This window comes from Streptopelia decaocto (genome assembly GCF_964273445.1).
Source record: "Streptopelia decaocto genome assembly, chromosome: 5".
In the NCBI taxonomy this organism is placed as follows: domain Eukaryota; kingdom Metazoa; phylum Chordata; class Aves; order Columbiformes; family Columbidae; genus Streptopelia; species Streptopelia decaocto.
This window is the reverse complement of record NC_138659.1, coordinates 22,481,237-22,500,215: the sequence shown is the minus strand read 5'-3', so window position 1 is coordinate 22,500,215 and position 18,979 is coordinate 22,481,237. Positions and strand designations below refer to the sequence as shown.

Genomic DNA, 18,979 nt, shown 5'->3' with positions numbered 1-18,979 from the left:
TACATTAAAGAATTCAAATTTGCAATAAGCTTTCATAAAAAAATGCATCTTATTCTTCAGTTAAATTCTTCCAAGTCCAATGACATAAGCCACCAGAATTCCATTTTTTCACAGTGAATTAATCTGATTTATGCATATAATAAAGTTAACAAGCTCTAATGATTTCTTTCCTAGGTGTTCATGTGTTTGGTCTTTGTTCCACTGCTCTTGTTACTGATATTATACAGCTATCAACAGGATATCAGGCACCATATTTCCTGACTGTTTGCAAGCCTAACTATACATCCTTAAATGTATCCTGCTCAGAGAATTCATATGTTGTGGAAGATATTTGCTCAGGAGCTGATCTCAATATCATCAATGCTGGAAGGTTGGTTCCATCCTTCATTGTGTACATTTAAGTATTCATTTTTTAATTTTCTGTCCCAGTTTCAGATTTTTTTTTCTACTTAAAGTCTGAATGAGTTTTGTCAATATTTTATAACAAAGGTGTGAGCAAAAGCATCTTTTTAGTGATGTTCAGTTTTCTGTATAAAGACATTAGGCCAACAGTGGGCTGTGGACTGTCAGATTCTGAAGCAGAGTCATTAGTAGCTAGTTATTTTCCCTCTTTCAAATGATACAATTTCCTATATAATTATTAATATGTATAGCTTCTACTGCTTTTCCCAGGGGGATCTGGGTAAGTCCTCCATAACAGGCAGAGGAAGAAGACACTCAAGTACTTTATCTGAGCCCTCTCTATAGAGTATATCACTGTTACGGCATTCTGGTCTTTCTTTGTGAGGCTTGGTTTTGGGATTTGTTGGAGGGGTTTATTTGTTTCCTATTTCTCTAGTGGATTAAGTTTTCTTATATTGACAACATTGAAAAAAATCCCTTTATTAGAGTAAAGACCACAACAGTGCAAATCTGTGTGTTCCCAAACACATGCCATTTCTTTCATGGTATTTCTAACTGATGCTTTATCTACCTTAATCATTTAGTCTTTAGATTCAGATAGCCAGAAAAGAAATTAATATTGTTGATAATAGCATATCAGTCAACTTGAGCTATAATCCAGACTATACATCCTATTTTTTTAAAAGCTCAATGTGATAAAATACTGATAATTCAATTACTGATGGCAGGTCATAGATTTAAACAAGGAATCTGAAGGTATAAGTTGTAGTGTTGGGATACATCTGCTACTTGTTAGTTCAAGAACTTCATTAGGATGAAGTGTCCTAAATATATGCACTACACTACTAAGAAATCATGAATCTCTTCACTGAATACAGTAGTCGTCTTCTGTATCTCTTCCACACCAGGTTAACCTTTCTTGCCTGTTAATCATTGAACATTTGAATGTTTTGCAGTCATTCAAAATTTGTGTGCTTTTTAAAATCTCCTGCTCTCCAAAAAAAGTTACAGCAAAACTACAGAATACTTGAAATAACTACAATTTCTGTCTTTGACTGAGCTGCATAATTTCTCTGTGTACCTGATTAGCAGACATAAAGCTGTGTTACTTCTGTCACATCCACTTCACTAAAGCTTTGCACTCCTTTCTTGTTCTGTGTGCAGCTGCAGATGCTAGCTTCTGTTTTAACTTTATGCCTCGTGGCATTACATTTTTTCACATCAGTGTTACTAAAATGTTCTGTCTATATATTAATGTACCTCTCCCCCAGTTTGTTTGCTTTTCCATTTATTTCAATAGTCAACATACATGGAAATCATGCAATCATTTACTTTGTAAGTATCTTCCAGCAAATCTCAGTCTGTTTCCTTTCACTGGGACAAACCAATTTCACTGATGTTTAAAGTACCTCAGTTATTTGATTTATCTGGTCTTAAATATGTCTCAGTTAGCATAGATCAATTTGCCATATCTTTTCAATTATATGTGGGCATGATCTGGTGCTGAAATGAATAACTGTAGCTCTATTTGGCCCAAATAATTTGATGAAAATATTTTTGCTGAAAGGCATAACCAGAATTACTATATCAGCCTTAACCTCACTGTCTTTTTTCCCATGACCATTTGCTGTTACTGGGATACTGCCATTGAAGCCTGATGCTTCCTAGCAGCATACTGCACCTCTGTGGTGTCCCAGGGAAATGGGTGTAGCTTTACTCACGAGCCAGACAGAAAAAACAAAACCATCATTATTGAATCTCATTCATCTCATTATCATCTCAAGTAACATGCCTGCTGCTCTGAATGTACTGCCTGTAGCCATCCCAAAATGCTGATCATTCCTAAGTTTAAATATCATCACTTCCAAAACCCAGTGAAATTAGTTGTAATATATTAAGACTAATCAATCAGGTTTTGTATGTTTCTGTAGGAAGATGACCATATATTGATATCTCAAATTTATTGCCATCATAGAGGATACGTTTGGTGATCTATAATATTCTGGCACTACCCTCAGTTTCTTCTTAAATCCATTTTATTGCATTTTTCCTTATGCCTGTCTCAACTTTACCAAAGCAATCAGCACTTGCTATTGGCTCAATACTTTCTTCAGTCATCTATTATAGAAGTTACGGTATACCTTCTCCAGCCCAGGAGGTTAATTTGACTTTAGTAATTTCAGCTTGTAAGGGACTGGTTCTTATGAGATTGCTAATGGCTTTCATTTTTTATTTGTACTTCCCAGAAACTTTAGCTCCAGAAATTTGCCTCTAGACTCCCCTATGAAAAGTACAGAGAACACCACGTAATTGTCCAGCTGATTGTAGGAAGTGCTTTTCTGCAACATCCCCCAAGTATCCAGTGGTTTTCTTTGTTCATCTTTTTCTCTATTTATCTTCAAAGGCCCTTTTCAGTCATTTCTATTCAGATCTCCAGTGAGTTCTCTATCCTCTATCATTTCTGATGCTCTGACTCAGTATGACTTTTTCTCATCGTTGCTCCCCCTCTACACATCCTCATGCATGAGCATTTAGAGTGATAAACTGTCATCTGAGTTCAGGACATGTTTTCTTTGAGACCTTTGTTCACCTTTTCAATACAGAGTCATACAAAAAGGCTACATATTTTTAGCTTGAATTATTTTCATTTTAGATGAAAAGATAACAAATAGAGGAACAAAAGCAGTGTCACCATTAGAGAGTACACGGAGTGCATTTAGTCTGTAACATGCTGTGCTTGCCTTGAAAGCATATGAATAGAAAATGGAATAAAGAGAAAATTGACTGTAGCATAGTAACACACCTTATATACTATAAAAATGCCATCAAATTAAGCTTAAGATTTGTGTGGTACTAAAGTTCGTAGAATCAAATCTATACATTAGCTCCACAGAGACTGTGAGTAGATTTTTGCTTCCACTAAAACCTGCACAAGGTAAAGGAGTTGATTAGCCATTATAAACATGTACATTTTTTTTTTCATGTCTTTATCCTCCTGTCCTCAACCCTGAACCTGTTCCACAGGGATACTATTTGTGAAAGGTTTGATTGGAAGGGGAAGGGGGTGGGGGGGAGAGAAAAAAAGAATAGGTCTATGAAACAGAAAAGGAATCATACTGAATTCATCTTGGCCAGAGTCATGAACCTGCTGGAGCTGTGGCCTCAAATTCAGGTCAGTAGTGTGGCATTCACACTGCACTACATGCACATATTTAATTGCCAATGAATTATTTAGAACAGACAAGGCAAAATGTAGAGGAAGGAAATTTAGAAAGTAGACTCTGCTGCTTTGCAGGAAAATGTCTTTGTTTAAAGGCAAAGAACTACATTTCAGTCTTTGCTATTTTAAAATACCTAAGTCAGGTGCTGCTAGGAAAATGGCTGTGCATGGAGCCAGTTAGGGGGGCAAGACCCATCTGTGAAGCTGAAGGATTTTTTGAGTCTTTATGCCAAGCTGAGCTTTCTCAGGTCAAAGTGGCTGCTGTGGCTGTAAGACGATCATACCCTTCTTCACAAAGACAGCCACCACATTACGTGTCCATGCTATTTAAAGGATATAAACATACAGATACAAACTACTACACATATTCACTGCTTCTTACTCACTTATGAAGCTCAAAGGTTATAGAAGTTTTTTAGGGCTTCTGCAAGCTATGAACTAGATGTCCACCATAGAACAGGTATTACCGAATCCACCCTCAGCTAAGTTTTTCTCTTTACTGCGTAAAACCCCCTCATGTTCCCATCGTTTTTGTTTTTAGAGGATTGAAATGGGTCTATAAGAAAGATAATATTAAAATGTTAAAGGGCCTCATCTGATGGTTCTGTGTAGCTGCTGCTTAGACAAAACCTCCTTTTCTTGGTCAGAGAAATAGAAGCTAAGCTGTCACTTTTGATTTTCGTATATGTGGTTTCTGACTCAAGACCCAGTCCACATCATTCGAGTCCCCAGGCTTTCAGTGGGAGCAGAAGGCTCTCAACAGTTTCAAGAATATACCTGATTTTGCCTACTGTCTAATACAATTTGGTTGTATTTTAATTTACCCTCTTCTTCTGCATTTCAAGAAGAGGCCAAATAACTCTTAAAATGCCCTCTCCATGTTCTTGTGCTCCGTTCATTCCTATCATGTGATAAAGTGCTGAAATTTAAAAAACAAACCTGAAAACATAGCAAATAAAGATACGGTTTGCCCCTCTCTTAGAAGACTGTCACCCTGTCCTCCCCCAATTATTAGAGCAACAAAGCAGGGGCACAAAGATGATTAATTCAGTTGCTGACGTTAGGGCCTGATCATCAAAGTGTGTGAGTCCTTACTTTGGAAAGAGTCCCAGTGAAGTCGGTAAGAATAATCATAAGATCAAGGTTTATGCATTAAATAAGTTGTGTAATTAGGTACTTAGTGAAAATTTATTAGGGAAATTTATTTATAGAAATAAATGTATAGATATTTCTCTGAGTCAAGGATTCAGTCTTTAGCTTGTTTCCACTGTTCTCTTAGTACATATGCTAAATATTTACTTCAAAACAAAGGCATTTCATTAACATTGGCCCTTTCTTCAGATTATAGAAAAGAAATATAGAAATTAAATGTTACTGATGGATCAAATATTGCTTAGGAAATGTAAGCTGAAAGTGACTGTACCACCCAGTGTTTTTTTCATGTGAACACTAGCATCGTGTATTTAAACTTAGAAGCATAATTTGAGTGTCCTTCCTTGGCAGAAAGTCATTCCCTTCTCAACATGCCACCCTGGCAGCTTTTGCAGCAGTGTACATCTCGGTGAGTAACCAATTCTGTTCATCTTTATTTATACAAGAAAAAAGTTAGAAAGTCATTTGCTGTATATTGCAAAGTGATGTGTTGCCTGGATATCCTGGATGGATGTAAGTTTTTATTCTGCCAGTTGGAAAGTGAAATAAAACTACTAACAGCTAAAATAAAACCAGCTCTATTAAGTATTCAAAAAAAGATTGAACTGCTTCACTTCCTTTGTTAAAAGCAACAAAAAGTGTAATGTTAAAGTATATTTGATGTTTCATATTATTCACATATAAAATGCAGTGCTTATCTGTCTTACAGGGTGATATTTTAACTTACCATTCAAATTAACCTTTATGTGTTCTGCCTTTTCTTGATTGCTGTCATCACTTGACTCACTGCCTTTAAACTTGAGGCATTAAGAAACAAACATCTATGTGGTGTAGTTTCATTTGACCTCCATACAATTGCAGCATGGATGAACTGGCACACTCACTCCCAGAGGCCTCCAAAGTGCCACTGCAAAGCAAGGGAATAACAAACATCAGTAACTAGCAGGGAATTGAAGGATATGCTGCAGCAATCACAGCTGATTTTCCACATCTGACCAATGACATTTCTTCAGTATGGGCTACAACGTTTGTGCAAGTGACCATTTACTTGAACTTAAAAGTAACAAAAAACACAATAACAAAAAAAAAAAACAAACCAGTTACTCCATCACTCATGCTATAAAAAGGAAAAAAACAGCAATAACAACCAGTTAATCAGGTTAGATAATGGAATTCTGCATGTACTGGGAGCTTGCCAGTGTTTATTCTGCCCAGGGAAAGGCCAAAATTTGGAATAATGCTGATGAACCACCTCCACTTAATTTTTGTGACCTCCTTGACATCGTGTCCCCCAGCTGAGCAATGGCTCTCTAAAGCATCTGGTGGTAGTTGTTGTTAGAACAGGTTATTGCTTTCATCTGGCGTGACATCTGACTTCTGTACTTCACAAGCAGTGGCTCCTTAGTCACATTTACAGAATATTTAGGCTCTGACTGTGAACAGTATTTAGGCATAACATCCTTATCCTTATTGATGTCAATAAGCAACACTGCCTGTGTTTTTGGAAATCCATTCCTTGTGATTTCAGATCTTCCTACAGTAAGTGAGCAAATTTTAACAGAGCTGTGAAATAAAATTAAACTGATTATTTGCAATATTACTGTGTAACAGTGATCTGTATGTGAAAGAAACATTGAGCAAGATAAATTTGTATCCTCTTAGGTAAATCTAAGTTTCTTCATTTCTTTCTTTTTTCAAGATGTACTTCAATTCTACGTTAACAGACTCCTCAAAACTTCTGAAACCACTCTTGGTCTTTGCTTTTATCATCTGTGGAATTATATGTGGTCTGACTCGTATCACCCAGTATAAGAATCATCCAGTTGACGTTTACTGTGGCTTTCTCATAGGAGGAGGAATTGCTCTCTATTTGGTAAATATAATATTCATGTAGTTAAGTTTTAGAGGCTGTAATAAGAATACGGGTATTTTTTATGAAAACCTTTCATCATGGTCACATGCCATAATTAAAAATATAGTCAAAATATGTTGATAATGTTAGGGGTAATTGCTTTAAAAATAAACAAGAAAAAGCAAATATGTGTTTGAATTTAAAGTTCCATAACAGTGCTCATAGCGGTATACAATCATCTGGCACTGTATACAAAAACAGCTCTAACATTATGTGCTTCATTAAATACTTAAAGATACTAATCTTTCTACCCCACACTAAAAAACATCATGCAAGAAAAATATTGGATTAATTGGTGTTTCTTGCCAGCCTGAGTTTATATTGCCAACATTAGCTTTATGATTAAAAAAAAAAAAAAAAGAAAGATGGCTGAATTAATAAGCAGCAACTCAACTGAGTAAATTGCTGAACCAGCAAGAAATCAAAGACAATATTGCACCCTTGTGATTCTCTGGAGCTCCTGGGGAAATTTTGCAAGGGAAATAGGATGCTCAAGCCAGGTTATTGCTATGCTTTTCCTCTGTACTGGGTTGAAATAGATGAAGCACCTTGGAAGGGTCCTGTAAGGGAGTATGTAGGGTAGGCCTTTTTGTATCTGTCAGTAGGAAGGATCATCAAGTGTTTCCTTTTGCTTGCGGGTCTCCGTATGTCTCCACCCGGACTGTTGCTGCCCCAGCTGTCCAGCACAGTGTCAGCCCAGGTGCCTGTGAGCCATTGGGAACTTCTACTGATAACATTTTTGCTCTAGTGAGATCAGGTGAACAGACGAATCTTAACAGCAGTGGGATGTGTTTTGACCCCCAAGAAATCAATGATGAATTTTAGTCTCTTACTAAAATAAGTACATATCCTATCCCCTATTTTCTGTGGTAAGATAATCTAAGGTACATGCAGGTGGTCTGCAAAGGTGACCGGGGAAAAAATAGCTTTCACAGTGGCAGAAGGAACAGCAACCAGGGTGGATAATAGAAACCCCATGACCTACTGAAGTCAGTTTCTGTGATTGCACTGTGAGCTGAAAGGCACTCTGTTAAGAATATTATTTCAAATGATTAAGCTGTTGCAGGCTCTCATAAATGGAGCTGGTGTTCCCATGTTTGAAAGCCACAAATAAGTATGCTCTTTGTTAGGTCTTCTCCATATACGGTTGCATGACAACCTACATCAGAGAGTACATTGTCCTGAATACCCAGTAATTGGTAAATCTGCCCTGAAAACTACACACCAATAAGAGGAAGGGCAGGGGAAATAATGTAAAACTACAGATAACTCTGAAAGGAGAGTAAAGAACAAGTAACCCAAGTGACTGAGTCAGGCATTTGACCCTTCCAAGGAATATTATCAGTCAGTGGAGTCTTTTTAAAATGACAGCATTTTACAGAGAGTCTGCTGAACAAGAAAGTGTTGTGTAACTGAATCTTGTTATAGTTCTGTGAAGCTTGGAAAGCAATTGATTTAAAGTTGATAAATTGTTCTACCATGTAGATGTTGTATTACACAGTTATTATGCAGTAGAAAAGGCAGAATCACAGAGCAGAGAACAACTGAAGCTGTAACAAGATGCAGTAAATCAGAGCAGACAGTAGTGTAGCTGTAACATAGCTCTGCCCAGAAGACTGCAAGCATGAATTTTGTTATTTTCGTAACGCAATGCTCTTCAGCTGTATCTGTTGCTTTATAAAATGGAAAAAAACAAAACCAAAAACAAACAAACAAACAAAAAACAACAACAAAAACCCAAAACAAACCTGAAGGAAGCTAAATATTTTCCTCAACTATTTATTGCCATGAACTACATGCCCTAGTTATCCTACTGAGACTATTTCATACATACCTAAATGCACCAGATTTAGGACAGAATTTGGAATAAGGATATGCTGGTGAGGAAAGTGAGCATACCCATGTCAGTTAAACTGGACTAATTGTATCTCTCAATATGTATTTAAAAGCAGAATAATATAATTAAAATACAGACATTTTATGTCGCTTGTTTTCATAACTGATTGTTGATGCTTCTGTTCAAATATCAGGGCCTGTATGCTGTGGGAAACTTCTTACCAAGTGACGAGAACGTGTTTCACCCAAATTTTCACAGAGAACCTCTAAGGTCTTTGACAGATCTCAGTCAAGATGCCAACAGAATCCTGCCAGGTAAAAATGGTAGCAGCAGCGATGGCATTGTCTCTCATCGTGCAGACAGTATCCTGAATAGAAATCACAGAGATTCAGGGTCTCTGACTAATATCAAGAGGGCAAATGCTGATGTAGAAATAATAACGCCACGAAGCCCAATGGGAAAGGAAAATATGGTTACTTTCAGCAACACTTTGCCAAGAGTCAACACACCATCCTTAGAAGATCCAGCAAGACGAAATGCAACAATACACGCATCAATGGATTCTGCCCGTTCCAAACAGCTGCTTTCTCAGTGGAAGAACAAGAATGAAAGTCGAAAGTTGTCACTGCAAGTAATAGAGACTGAATCTGGCCAGTCACCACCAAGGGCTATTGAAATGAGGTCAAGCTCAGAACCCTCCAGAGTGGGTGTAAACGGAGATCATCATGGCCCAACAGGCCAATACCTGAAAATTCAACCTGGCAGTGTACCAGGCTGTAACAACTCAGGCCTTTCTGGTGGGCCAAGGGTCTCTATTCAGTCACGTCCTGGCTCATCCCAGCTGGTGCATATTCCTGAAGAGACTCAAGAGAACGTGAACACATCACCTAAAAGTAGTTCAGCTAGAGCTAAATGGCTGAAAGCTGCTGAGAAGAGTGTTGCATGTAGAAGCAACAGCCAGCCAAGAATCATGCAAGTAATAGCTATGTCTAAGCAGCAAGGAGTGCTTCAGGGCAGTCCAAAAGGTTCAGAGGGAAGCACAGTCACCTGCACAGGAGCCATCAGATATAAAACCTTGACAGATCATGAGCCAAGCAGCATTGTCAGAGTTGAGGCCCATCCAGAAAATAACAGACCTGTAATTCAGATGCCATCAGAAGGTGAAGGAAGTGGGTCATGGAAATGGAAAGGTCCTGAAAAAGTCACCCTACGTCAGACATATGAGCTAAATGATCTCAACAGAGACTCCGAAAGCTGTGACTCCTTAAAAGACACTTATGGGTCAGGTGACAGGAAAAGGAGCAACATAGATAACAGTGAGCATCACCATCATGGAATCACTACAATAAGAGTCACACCAGTGGAGGGAAGTGAGATTGGCTCAGAGACTCTGTCCATTTCTTCCAGCCGGGACTCAACACTTCGAAGAAAAGGTAACATCATTTTAATCCCTGAGAGAGGGAGCAGTCCAGAGAACACCAGAAACATCTTCTATAAGGGCACATCCCCCACACGAGCATACAAGGAATGACAGGAGACATATCAGCTGGTCCGTACCACCACAAAGTAAACAGGTCTTGACACAGGTTCTGCTCCTTTCTTTTGAGCTGATATTTATCTTTGATGTGCCAAATTATTGACCAGCAGCCCAGCTGTTGTTGAACACTGCTGATGTGCAATGTGCATGAGCCTGTGGAAAGCATGTGGTGGGGGGAAAAGCACAACGCCAGAACCTAACTAATGTGAAATGCAACTTGTTTCTTCAGACTCAAAACATTTATCTGAGGGTGATGATGTCAATCAAAACAATGGTCTTGAACAAAGACACTTTATTTCCTGAATGTGCCAACTTTTTATTTTATTTATATTTGTGTCCAGAATCGACTGAATTTTTCACAGCAAAGGCTGTATCAGTGATATATATTCACCTTTGCAGAATTTGCACCAAATCTTTAATACAGGATGGTGCTGATGATAACTTTACATATTTTGAAAAATTGCATACTTATTAGACTGCAAAACATGACATATTGATGTGCAGTTACTTTAAAAGTAATATTGCTAATACTATGATGACGCTGGCTGCATTCATTTAGTGTAGGAAATATTTACAGCTTTGTTATAGTGGATCTGTCACATTCAAAGATTGCAAAGGTTTTGTGTAGTTCTTTAAGATGTCTACTGCAACAAAAATGTGTGGGTGACATTCCATTAGAATGGAATAACTATTTTGAATAGTTTTGCTGCTACTGCTCAACTTTTGTTTAAGAACAGGTGCTACTAATGAAGAGGCTGCTTCTTAGTGGGCTAACTTGTAGAACTGTTTTAAATTATGTTTTTAAGGGGTCTTTTAAAGTACTAGAAGTAATTCAGATTTTACATTTTTAAACCTCTTATTCTGTCCTTATATTTCTCTGTTAGTTTTTAACCATATAATGTGGGACACCAATAACTGCAAGATGTGCAAATGTGGAAGGTGAGCCATGAGTAAATAAATGGCCACTGTCCTGAGACGCTTCAAAGGAGACAGTCATTAATATCATAGCTCACAATTAGAAGCAGTCATTCACCTCACTTGCTTAGCATGCAACAAGAACAATCACAACTTTCACCCCAGTCACCATCTTTTTGGGGCTTTATGCTTCGCTTTAAAAATGGAATGCCTTGATATTGCAGAAGCACTGAATGAGTGTTGCATTGTGCCACTACTACCATTCACATCCCATGAGACACCCTCTAGAGCCTTCGTAAGCATTATATTTTTTCCCACCACTGCCACTTCAGAATATGGAGGGTCTCTGCACCTGAGAGAACACAGATTATTTTAGTAAATTGAGTTTCAAATATAATGAAAGAACTTGCCTGCTAAAAATCTCCATTGCCAAAAACCGTTGAAAAGATAAGCTCTGAAAGGAATGAGTATAACACGTCCTGGGCATGCCAGCAGAAATGCCTCATTACATCTGGCTCTTACTTAAATAACTTTTAAACCATGAAGCAAGACAGTGACAGTGCTAGCCTCATGCTGCTTCTCATACTCTCCTAGATTATTTCCACCTGAAAAAAAGCTACTATCACACACCCACCAGCTCCCTGGCTAGGAGCAGGAGGGAATGGTTTAGCAGTCCCCTCCCTGACTAAGTAGTAGCAGATCAGGTCTGTTCTCTGGCTTCTTTTGAGGAGTGTTTCGCTCTAAGTTATCTTCTGATTTAGTGTATCAGAGAACCTAATACATCCTACATAGTCAGAACCTGTCTACAAAACCTACACCACAGAGCTCTGAGGAAAAGCCAAGAATGAGGTACAAAGGAAGAATCATCCCAACCCAAGAAGATATATAGCACAACACACACAGACCAAAAAAAAACCTCAAAACCAAAATAAATACCAAACCTAAACCCAATCCTAAGTAATTTCAGAAGTATGAGGATGGTGTTTGCTAGTTAATATAGAAAGGATTCAGAGTCAATGGAAAGCTTTATATACCTTCCCAGTTAGACAGGTGCTCCAGGCTCAGTTGAGTGCTGTCAGCCAACCCTGTCAAGCAATGCTTCCCTCACCTGCCCATCACCCAGCGCTGTGGAAGAGTGTTGGTCCTTAAGGAAATGACCACGCTTCCCAGCTAGTAACGGAAAAAGACCGCATTGTGCATTTGATGATTGGGGGAAGTATTCTGCAGGTTGCACGTAAGAAGCCAACCAGTAGTGTTGCATCATACTGTGTATGTGAAAGGCACAGCCTGTTGAAGACACACTTCAAGGCACATTAGCTGGGAAAAATAATCATAGATGCTGGGGGGTGGGGGGAAAAGAGTAATTTTTTAGAAATATGTTCTCAGACTATAATATTTACAAGTCAGGATTTATTTTTTCTTTTTAAAAGAATAAATCTTCAGTCCTTGCTATTTAATATCAAATTTTGTACAAGGTTCCAAGGAATTACAAACACTTGGATTGTCATAAACAAAACCCTTTGGATTTAGTTTAGTCTAAGTACAAGATAAAGCAGGTAGGATTAGCTTTAAAGGAATGAGTAAGACACAATCACTGTTGGCTTATCAATGCAGGGAAATAAGATGCAATCATTTGTTAGTTTGTAAGTGCAGGGGAAAAGAACATAAGTAGATGAACCTGGAAATAATGGAAAATTGAAATGGAGAATAATGGCAATAAAGCAAAGATTAGAAAATGTTCCCTCTGGCAATTTAGCTGTTTTGGAAACAGCAGGATTCCTGGTGGGAGTGTTTGTTCTTTATTCCTTGGTTTTAGTCAGATGTATATTGGCATATGTGTTGCTTTTATTACTCTAAAACTTGCTGCACTCTTTCAAGTGCAGTGTGATATTTTTCCTAAGGTTTCCTATTTCTTAACAAAAGATTTTAAAGCTCTTGTGTAATCATTGAAATTATGTTCTTTACATAAATATTGATATATTCTTTTTTACTCCAAGTGCCAAAGGCTACTGTTTTTAATAATGGCTTATCAAATTATATTACGTTAAGAGAGCAGAAATGTAATATATACATTGGAACTCAGACCTCTGCATGTATATTTGATAAGGAGCCTTTTGTAAAATTACTCTTTGTTTACATTCCACTGATACCTTAATTTAAAATTAATCAAATAAATTGACAGGTGACATCTTCTTAGTGTTCTGATTTTCTTACTTGCTAACAGGCACGAATTTCTTTGTTAGGCTGTGCTTTACTGAGAAAATACTCAAAAATAAAATATGTTTTTAAATGAGAATTCTCTATATAAAGTATTGTGTTTAATAAAATGTTATGCAATGTTTTCAAATGGAAAAGAATTTGTAAATTGCTATAAATGTATTTTGTTAAATAAGTACAGATCAATGCTATTGTGTGAGTTTATTGTGCTAACATCATGAAAATAAAGATGAAATTCCTCATTGATGTTCATTCCTCTCTGTGGTGAAGCAAAGTCTCAGCCCTCCCACGCCAATTATTTTTCAGTGTTAGGTATCTGATAACACATAAAAGCAGCCATCAGTGGGAAACCTCAAAACCTTGTGTAGCTGTAAGGTATGAGCAACAGTGTCCAAACAGTGTCTCTATCTAAAAAACATGGTACAAAAAAAAAAAAGACAAGCGAATTGGGAACTTTAGGCCATGTGGGGACCCGCCTAATAGATCATTCTGCAGGACCAGCTGCATTGCTAAGCCCCTAATGCCTCTAAACCACCTTTCCAGCGTCGGGTAGAGCTGCCAGGCACGGCAAGGCCCACCTTGGATTTGTGAATGAGAACAGAGCAGTTGTCAGGAGCAAACCTGCGAGGAAGGGCTCTCCCCAGGGGAAGAAGTCAGGATGCAGGAGTCATCAGGTGATGTAGAGGTTATAAAACTTATCTAAGATGAGAAATTACCTCTACCGGCAAACCTTGTCTTAGACCATTCTGGTTACGGCAACTGTCACTAAATTAAGAGATCTGTGATCCAGATGGATGAATCTATCTAATTATGCAAAGGAGTTTTCAAAGGTATGAATGATTAAACCAAAACTTAAATCTATTTTGTGCTGGATTTTAAAAGAGCTTCAGAGGTCTCGATATAAGAAGCCACATAAGACAAGAATGTACCATAATCAGTTTGGTATAGATTTATGAAGACCTTTTATATGACAGAGCAGTGCACAGCTGATTTGGCAGGAATACTTTAAAGGCATTACAACCTCAGTTCATAAAATTGTGAATAAAATTTCTTCACAAATCTTATAGCACAAAGTGTATCAAGCACTGGAAAAAACTAACAAGTGTTTCCACATTGCACATTGAAAATGAAAGTAAGGGAACTTCAGCTGCATACATCTGCATACACAAACACACTTATCACAGAGTTAATGTGTTCAAGACAGGCTTTAGAAAGAGAAAGCTAAACAGATAATTTAAATCAAGGAACAAATTGTGGCAAGGCTGTAGAAACTGTCTCTAAAATTTTTCTGCTTTGCCTGCAGTAATCTCTTCAGGCACTCCAAATATACATTAAGACATCTTTTGGTTATACCTCCCATAGAAGAAATCTGTTCCTCCAGTGGTTTGACATAAAGGGTAATAGAAAACTTGCCCATTCCACGGCTTTACCAGCATAGCCCTGCTGAAATAAAGAGCTAAGGCGGTAAGTCCTCCATTAACTCAAGCAAGTCTGCTCAGACCTAGAAAGAACCTCCTATGCTTGAGAAAAAAAATTAAAACCAACAAACAAAGAAAACAAAAAACCGCACACATATAAAAAACAAACACAAAGGAAAAAAAAAAACATCCCCATGCAACACACACTTTTTTTTTCTTTTTTTCTTTCCTTTTTTGTTCTCCCCTTCCCCCCGCCCCCATCTCCCTTCCTCCAAAGGCCAGCTGTCACTCAGCTTTTTCCAACTGTGTTACTTTTCCAGTGATGCTCAGAGAGAGAGATGAGAATCACAGGGATTTGTGGATCTGTCAAGTCTCTGCAGCTACTAAATGATGCATAAGGGAAAGCTCTGCTCTCCCACCAAATCAGTCAGAGGAGACTGGAGCATATCTGTGTGCAATGTAATCAACAGAATTTCATTCTGTTCCTGCTTCAAACTGAGCTTGTTGATTACAATGTCTGTTCCTATACTGTACTGGGGCCAGAAAACTAGGGCAGCAACCTCTGCTAAGAGAATAACATCACACAATAGGGAGCAATAGCTTTGCTCATTTTCATCTGTAAAGTATATGAGAATATAATCAGTGCTTTGCAAACAATAGCTGCCTTTGAATTTTCCCTAAAACTAGCTTTTTTTTTTTTTTTTTTTTAATTAGTACAGCCTGTTAATTGAAGTCTTCAATATGTGCTCTTCTGGTGTTCTTTCAGAGACATATTCACATGATACTCATTCCCTGAGCTATGTAATTCTCCCTAAGGGCCGGTCACCCTGGTACTTGTTTGCTTTAGACCAGAAGAGATGTGGATACTTAGCGGAGTGCCAAGTGTACTTTTTTTTTTTTTTTATCAGAGCATCATCTGTTCCCAGACCCAAAGGAAACGTTAGGTGAAACTTCTGCATGGTGTCAGTTGTAGTCTGCTATAGTATTTCTTGTCTTTCTATACAGTCTGAGACAATTGCCCTCACTCTTATGAGAGAGGAGAGTTTTCACAGAAGTGGTTCCAGCAACCTGTATCTCCCAATACTGAGAGTGTGCCCATCTGGCAGGGGAAGAGTTGTAGGCTTTGGCCACTTCTAGGCTTCAGCTTCCTGAGATCTACTATGGGTCTGATGCCAAAGTAATGCCTTGGTTTCCTACCAGAGAATGGAAGAGAAGCATGTGGTTTAAATGAACAGCACAGCTAAGACTTCATCTATCACATTCTGTTTGGTAATACGAAACAAAAGTTTTGTGAGCTCTGTATGCCTAACACATTGCAGACTTGTCTAATCTGCTAAACCAAGGAAGAACATTGGAAGAGGTTTCTTCAAATGCTTTTATTTTTGATGAGATTTGTAAGAGTCCTCCTTTCACTGACCTTTTTTATGATGCAAGCAGAAGAATTCAGATACAAGTTAGCAAAAAAAAAAGTCTTATAACTTACCCCAAAAAAGAAAATGAGTCACGAGAAAGTTCTAACAATAAGTCAGGAGAAAGTTTAAGGTGCTTCCCAAAAGGGAAGATTAAACTGCACTTAAAGTGCAAAATCATAATTTAGAAATTTGTACATTAAGTTTATCAAGCAGAGTAGGCAGATAATTAGTACAATCACTGCTTTCTTCATCCTTCTTCAAATATTCATCAAATAATTAAAGGCTGGGTCACTGTAAAACAATTAATTTCCTCCATAGTTAAGATACAAAATGTGCCTGGTTTATAAAGCTTTCCAAGCTCTTTGGGAAGGGTCAGGAACTAAATGAACTGATGAGGAGAGCTCTTTTAATCTGTGAAGTGATACAAAAGCTGTATGAATACTTAATGAGATTCGAGACTGAAAATTTGGAAAATTACAACAAGGAAGAAGAGTAGCTAATCAAACACTGGATATGGAATTAACACAACTAAAATACTTCAGAAGTCGTGAGAGCAGCATATTGATGGGTCAAGCTCACAGAATGGATCTTTAGCAGGAATGGTGAGTTGGGCAGTAGCAGTTGTGTACCACTAAGCAGCATTAGACTATATAAATGGTCCATTGTTATGAAGAAAAACCTGTAGAGAAACATGGCAAGAGATCTGCTGCCATCAAAACAAATGTAGCTGCTAGATACACTGCATCATTGCTTACTAAGGACAGACCACGGCTCAGCAGTATACCACCAACTGCATCTAACTTGCTTTGTTCAACAAGAATTCAAAATCTGGAACAGATACATGGTCATCACTTATTATGTACAATACATCATGGCTGCATAGACTTGGCATACTTACTAACGGGACTTAATGACAAGTGGAAAGCTGGAAATTAAAAACTTCTGAAAATTTAAGGATTAAAAATAATTTAGAAGTTTTAATTTGATGTCCAGAGTGCTTTGCATCATCACAAAAGTGAAAAAAGAAATATATATATAGTGCCTGATCCTTCATTTCTTATCCAGACAATAGCCCTACAGCAGTTACAGGGTTCTTTACATGTGCAGTTTTCATACCTGTTTCCCATAGAATGAAGTTCAGATTCTGTATTTCTAATGGAAGACCATCTCCTCTATTCCAGTTCATAGAACGTTCCTGTACATTAGGAATCCAACTGCCAGGACCATAAACAACACTGCACATCTCATCTTCTGTTCCAGTCAATCTTGTAAAGACTTATCAGCCTGTTTCACCTTAAGTGCAACGGCTTTATGTGAAATCAATAAACTCTTTGAACAAATAAAAATAAGCCACCGTCTAAATCATTACAGAAACTGGATTTTAAAGTTTACTTTCAGAAAAAGTTATAATGACAACAGTTTAAGGCTGAAATCTTAGTTCTATGTAGTCAGTATCTCATTATTCATAATTCTATAGTGAAGTGCAAAGGTATTTCTGCTTTAAAATTATGGCACCATGCATCGTTAAATTGTCCATGGAGAGTTCAGCATTGATATAGAGCTGATACACTGAATTCTAAGCCCACTGAATCTCACTTCCTTAAAAGGACTTGACTACATAAAACAAATCAGTAGCAAAATAACTTACAGAGAGATGTAGTATCTCTTACAAGTATTATATTTAGGGCACAAAAATGACACTCGGTAGTTGTTACAATCTTGTATAACTGTATTAATCTTTACTGAGTGCTACCAGTTCCTGCTAGAATTCTGATGATACCACTTAAATGGGAAAAAATTATATGTTTGAAAATTATTCAGTTTTGCTCTCTTCTGTGAGACCAAAATAAGGTGTTCCATTTAAATGCACTCCTACATAGTGTATGCACTCCTACACAGTATAATGGTACTCAGCGGCAGCAGCTTCCACAGTAATGCTGCTTTGTGGTAAAAAACATGAATTGACCTTAGGTAAACTGCAGTAATTGTTTCCTTCATTAATGAAAAGATCTTTCATCTTTCCAGAACAGGAAATTCAATTGAATTAAGAAGCTATTATTCTAGAAGTTCAGGTATTTGCCAAGTTTACACATCTCTGGTACGAATAAACTAGAACAACCTATGCAGCAGAAGCATCTGGATATGAATATTACAGATCTATCGCGTTAAGCATAGAAGTGTTGAAAGTACTTTCAATCTATATCTTTTTAAGATGACAGATACTTTCCAAATATGGAAGCAATACTGATTTTTATGTTTTGCTGAGCATCTAGTTGATTCTGGTGACTTCACCTTGCTGAGAAAAGGACTGCCTTTTGGCTCAGCAGTGTTGGTCTCTACGAAGATACTATGCCACATCTCCATTGACTATATTGTCTCTCCACTGCACACTAAGTTCAAATCTGACTCTATTCATCACAACTGTCTGAGTGTTAAGAAATAAAACTCTTCCATTTGGGTTGGCCTTGTTTTCACTCATTAAGAGTGCTTGGCATATACTAGAGTAATGAGTGCAAATTAAGAAGGTGATACAAAAGGATGTAGTAACTCTTGGAACAGTGAAAGCCCAGTTATAATGAATAAGATCTGTTAACTATCATACTGGATATTAAAAATCTCTGCCAAACTCTCTATGTTAGCTAACATAATTACTCAGTGTTTTCAGGATCCAAATTCCACTGAATTGACTTGAACCAGATAAATCTGGGGAAAATGTATGCTGAAAATTTGACTCAAGATTAAATAACCTCATATCTTAAAATCTAATGGGGAATCTTCTAGCTGCTGCTACCACTTACAGCTCTGTCCAGGTAAGCAACCCTGACTGACATAATGTCAAAATATGGCATACACACGGACACATATATGATTGATGTGTGAATTAAATTAATTTCTAAAAGATTAAAAAATAAAAAGAAATATTCATTTGAAATGACTGGAATTATTTGATAACTGCC

The 18,979-nt window shown here is 37.5% G+C and overlaps 1 protein-coding gene across 1 annotated transcript in view; it reads left to right on the top strand.

Moving 5' to 3' along the window:
* Positions 1–10,054, top strand: part of PLPPR4 (phospholipid phosphatase related 4) — a gene marked incomplete at both ends in the record, with an annotated part of 30,333 nt that extends 20,279 nt beyond the window's left edge. Inside the window, 4 exons of the mRNA XM_082053636.1 lie at positions 175–370; positions 5,126–5,183; positions 6,474–6,647; positions 8,717–10,054. Of these exons, the coding sequence (XP_081909762.1) occupies positions 175–370; positions 5,126–5,183; positions 6,474–6,647; positions 8,717–10,054 (1,766 nt within the window). The remainder of the gene's footprint in view (positions 1–174; positions 371–5,125; positions 5,184–6,473; positions 6,648–8,716) is intronic.
* Positions 10,055–18,979: the final 8,925 nt, after the last annotated feature.